The sequence below is a fragment of the Eubalaena glacialis genome, chromosome 20 (genome assembly GCF_028564815.1).
Source record: "Eubalaena glacialis isolate mEubGla1 chromosome 20, mEubGla1.1.hap2.+ XY, whole genome shotgun sequence".
Taxonomy (NCBI): Eukaryota; Metazoa; Chordata; class Mammalia; order Artiodactyla; family Balaenidae; genus Eubalaena; species Eubalaena glacialis.
Genome location: NC_083735.1, coordinates 6,425,975 through 6,430,854, shown reverse-complemented (window position 1 = coordinate 6,430,854; position 4,880 = coordinate 6,425,975). Strand labels below are relative to the sequence as shown.

Here is a 4,880-nt window from a genome sequence, read left to right as displayed (position 1 = left end):
GCCCCACAGTGCTCTCCCCAGCACAGGTCAACACGGCCCACAGGTCCAGGCTCCCATGACTCCCCCTAGACCCACCTCCTCAACCAAGAAAATGTTGTCCAAGGAGTGGAGAGTCTACCCTCTTCCCCCAAAGTAGACCCCTTCCTGAATTTTAATACATAGATTAGATTTGCCAAATTTAAAAGATAATACCGTATGCTGTGTCCAGCTTTTTTTTTTTCTTTTTTTCATTCAGCATGTTCGTGAGGTACGTCCATGTTGTATGTGTTCTATGACTATGCTGTGATACGCTTTGGGGTTGTATTGTGTTGACAGCTGTAATGAATGATGAACATGCGTGTACCTGTCTCTTGTGCACACGGGCCTCCATCTCTGGGGTACACACCTGGGAGTGTGTGCGTGTGTTCCAGTGTGGTAGATGCTGCCCAGCCGGAAGCTACTTGAAGGCAGGGACCATGTCTTTGCACGTCTCTATTGCCATCACCTAGCCCAGCACCTGGTTCTAAGTAACCATCACCCCTGTCGTCCTTCCACTTCAGCCTCTATGTGCCAGGCTATTGGTCAAGCCCTGAATTCGACAAAGCCTGTCTATTTTTAGGCAGAAAGGAAGAGTATCCAGTAACTTCTGCCCACAGCCTTAGTCAGTAGACCAGATAACTGTGCTCATTCCTGAGTAGTGTTCCCAAAAACCTATAAATGTCTTATTTTTGTCCCTCTCCTCTCCACTCCACTTGGCTCTTTCATCAGATTTGCTTTCTGCACAGGAGGGCGGGGAGACCTGAGGGAACCTTAAAACATGAAGGCCCTCTTTCTGTTCGCTGTTCTCTTCTGTTTGGTCCAAATGAACTCAGGTAAATATCTCCTGGTCAAGGTAGGAAGCTGCTCCCAGCCAGGAGGGATGAGCTGGGAGAGCCTAGGGAAGGCAGTACAGGAATTTCATTGATTTGTGTGTCCGTGGAGGGGGGGTTGGGTGTGTGTTTGTGTGTTGTTGGTGGGTGCAGGTGGACCCCTTTGGGGCTCAGCTCTGGACCATTTTGATCTTCCCTATAAAGAGGTTTTTAAAAGCTAAATATGAGTTTTCAGGGTCATAACACAAGTCAAAGGGTCATCTTTGTTCCGATACAAATAGAAAGCATTCATCACAGTCTGAGAAAAGTTTGCGGAAAGAAATGACAGTCATACAGATGTCAGAGCTGGAAGGGAATGAATGCTCTTCTATGGAAACCCCGCACTTTACAGAGAGAGGAAACCATGCTCCCGAGAAACGCTACTGTCCTGCGGTGCAATTGACAATCACAGTCAGAGCAGTTATTCATCGTGACACTAGCATTCCTCCAGCTTTCACAGAGAGCCGATTTTACAGAGGAAAACTGAGCCATAGCCAGGTAAATGAGTTGTCCAAGGAGAAATCATTAGTTACTGGAAGAAGGAAGGCCAAGCCAGGTCTCCAGATCCCTAGGCTGTGGTTCTTTGATCTTCATTAGATGCGCAGCCCATCTCTTCACTCGGCCGTCTTCCCCAAAAAGCCATGACAGAGCTGAGATGACATGGCATCAGAGAGTACACCCCATTTGGAGCTGAGAGATTGTGCAAGGTTGTTTTTTAAATCATGTAAGACCAACTCGGTGGGTGTTTTGGTTTTCTGAGTCATGATAGATTGGCATTTGCAGACCTGACATAAGACCTTTCTTTCAACCATCTCATTTCCAAATAGAAAATGCTTTCTTTTTTTAAATTGAGATATAATCAACATATAATATTACATTAGTTTCAGGTGTACAACATAACGATTCCATATTTGTATATACTGCAAAATAATCACCATAAGAAGTCTAGCCAACAGCCATCACCACATGTAGTTCCATTTTTTTTTCTTGTGACAAATAGAAAATGCTTTCCTTATGGGAACGTTGGGTAGTTGTGCTTGACCTACAAATCCACAAGTTATGGTGAGGAGAACTCAGTTTTCTTTTCTTTCTTTCACTGTAGGCTGTAAAACTGAAAATTAGGCCACAAGCTGAGAATCAGAACTATTTCCTATTTTCCTAGAGACCAAGACCCACCCATCCAATCATTTGACTCTGTTCTCCAAAACTCTCTCTGCTTCTCCCTGTTGCATTAACTCACATCCATCACCAGGAAGCTTGAGAAGCCTGATACAGTACAATAACATATAAAAATATAAGTATTATATATATCTTCCTGACAACATTTTGAGGTATGGATTATTGTCCCTGTTTTAAAGCTAAGAAACTGAAGCCCAGTTAAACTGGAACCTGTCCAGACACTTAATTTTTTAAGAATATAATAACCTTGTGGAGTTGGCCTGTGGGCTGGGGTCATCCTTTATTCTTTTGCTATATGAACTAAATATCAACTCTAATTTATTGTATCAATAGGGGACATTCCACCTGGAATTAGAAATGTTATCTGCCTTATGCAACATGGAACCTGCAGACTTTTTTTCTGCCATTCTGGTGAGAAAAAAGCTGAAATCTGCTCCGATCCCTGGAATAGGTGCTGCATACCACATACAGAGGAAGAAAAAAAATAAACCAGAGATGGATGGCGGATCTAGCACCTAAAATGTAAGCTTCCAGAAGGCAGGCGGGATCTTGAAGTATCCTAAGGGCTTAGAAGGATGTGTGGCTTGTAGTAGGTGCTCAATAAATATTTGTTGAATGACTCCAGCACCAAGGGTGAAGGTCTGATAAAAGATTTTTCCTAAAAGCTTGCCTACCTTGTCTTTTTCTGTTTTGTTTTTTTTTTAAAGAGTCTCAGAATTTTATAATATCCACCTCCTTTCCCTGGTCCAGGGACTGTCTCTTACCTACCCACAAATCAGGGTAGACCAGAAACCAAGCTGATCTCATCTTCAGAGAGACAGAAATGCAGCCAATCTACTCTTCTCTTTTCCACCAAATGACATCTTTCCTCTCATCAAACCCAATCCCAGCTTCATCCTACTTATTCCCAGACTATAATGCACCTTGTCCCCTTTCCATAGACTCCTCAAGTAATAATAACAGTAAGTCACATGTAAATAGGATTTTTTAAAATTTTCAAACATTTAGTCTTAGGTTATCTCAGCTGATTAACACACAATCTTATGGAGAATATAATCAGGTTGAAGCAGTTCCATTTTAGGGATGGAAAGGAAATGAAAATCAGAAGGCTAAGTTAACTTCCCCAGGTGAACAATTCATAAGTGGATTCCTGCATATCTAACCAATCAAGTGCCCATTGTTCTATGTTACCTCTGAAGAACATATATCTGAGTAAACAAAGCAAGGCAGGGCTCTTGTTCATGAAGAGTCCTTGACGCTTCAGCCCGTGGCCCTTTGCGTTTCTCCGAATCCTGCTGGAAGTTGTCACTCATACCATATCGTTGAGCGAGTCATCCAAAGAGCAATGAACATTCATTACAGGTAAGAAATGTAAAAGAATAATAAAAGCAAATGTCCTGATGTCGGAGACCAGGAGCCAAGCTCTTTCTAGGCTAATTACAGAGCGTGGTAAGATACCTTCTTTCCGTATTTCTGTTCACTTCCTGAGTCCAGTTTGCTCACAAATAAGCTGAACTTACTTTAAGAGTCACCAAGAAAATCTCCTTCTGGTTCATGTCTTGATTCCCAGCTCAAGTTTCAATGAACACTTGGTATAATGCCTTGGCCTCTCCCCAGGCTCTCCTAAACTTACTCGTGGTTGTTTTCTAAATGGAATCAGACAGACGCGTGGGGCTGCATGGAGTGGAGTCTCTCTTAATCACAGGCATCTCTGTGGAGCCCTTTGTCATCCCCTCAAAGGACTGAGGGGCAGTGCCGGACTTGGAGGGAATGCCTGCCTGGGAAGGAATTCGAAACAGGCTTAGCTTTTGCTCCCAAGTGAAACACGACAGGTCTTCGTGCTTCAGGACAGGCAGACACATACTCAGCCAAGAGTGCTGTCATTCCATGTGCCATACCTCTGTCCACTAACGACTAAAAAAACAAACACACCCACAAAGGAACGGGCCAGGGCCCAGAGTACTGGGGAACCGGCGTCTGGTTCTGCCTCTAGCCCCTTCACTTGACCTTACTTTCCTCAAAAATAAAATGAGGGAGCTGGTCTAGACCTCTGAGAGCCGTGACAGCTTAGCATGTGGGTGTAGAATCAGAGCCTCGTCAGTGACCAGGGATAGCTGGGCCCGGGGCAGGGGGGCAGGGGCGCGCCCAGGGTTTTGGCTAGTCTCTTCTCTTGGTGCAAGTGGAGTTGGGAGCAGGGACCCTCTACTGGCCCCAGGAGGGCCTGGACTGTTCCTGGTGGTGATCCTGGGCCCCAGGCAGCTGGTGGGAGACAGAGGGGCCCACCTGGGTCCCACAGGGGTCCAGCGTTTATACTTGGAAAGTCTTTATACATCCCCCATGGCTCCTTTTTCTGAGCTAAGTATAATTATCTCCCACTGTGCCTCTCAGAGACTCAGCCTCCTCTTCTGAGATGGCTAGTGAGCAGCTAGGAAGGACAGAGCAATTCTTCCCTCCACACCAGCGGGCCCCAGTGTCCCTCCACACAGGACCCTCCCGGCCCGGCCCCTGCACACTGCACAGCGGAATCTACTGCTGGAGCTCTGTGCCCCCTCAGGCTCTTTGGTGCCCCCCATGTTAGGATCTGTCACGGTGCTGCTGTTATTTATTTACATGGCTACTTCCTTGCTGGCCTATGAAATCCTCAGGACAGGTCTGGGTCTTACTCCTATATGGAACTTTAGTGACCAGCCCAGCACAGTCAGTGTGAAAGAGGCGAAGAAATGAATAAATTAACCCAAGCCTCAAACACTGATCTTCCATCTACCACTGCTGTCCTTTCTGCCCCAAGGACAGGACGTGGGAGCCGCCAGGGGA

General features: G+C 45.6%; 1 protein-coding gene across 1 annotated transcript; it reads left to right on the top strand.

Moving 5' to 3' along the window:
* The first annotated feature begins 796 nt into the window (after positions 1-796).
* SPAG11B (sperm associated antigen 11B) lies at positions 797-2,554 on the top strand. Its single transcript, XM_061177240.1, has 2 exons — positions 797-851; positions 2,400-2,554. The coding sequence occupies exons 1-2, from the start codon at positions 797-799 to the stop codon at positions 2,552-2,554; spliced, it is 210 nt and encodes a 69-aa protein (XP_061033223.1).
* Positions 2,555-4,880: the final 2,326 nt, after the last annotated feature.

What these genes read in the sequence shown, in the direction of transcription:
- SPAG11B (XM_061177240.1), top strand. Translation starts at nt 797, where the DNA reads ATGAAGGCCCTCTTTCTGTTCGCTGTTCTCTTCTGTTTGGTCCAAATG. An exon ending in TTTGGTCCAAATGAACTCAG is followed by an intron (nt 852 to 2,399) that starts GTAAATATCTCC and finishes TTGTATCAATAG; the next exon opens with GGGACATTCCACCTGGAATT.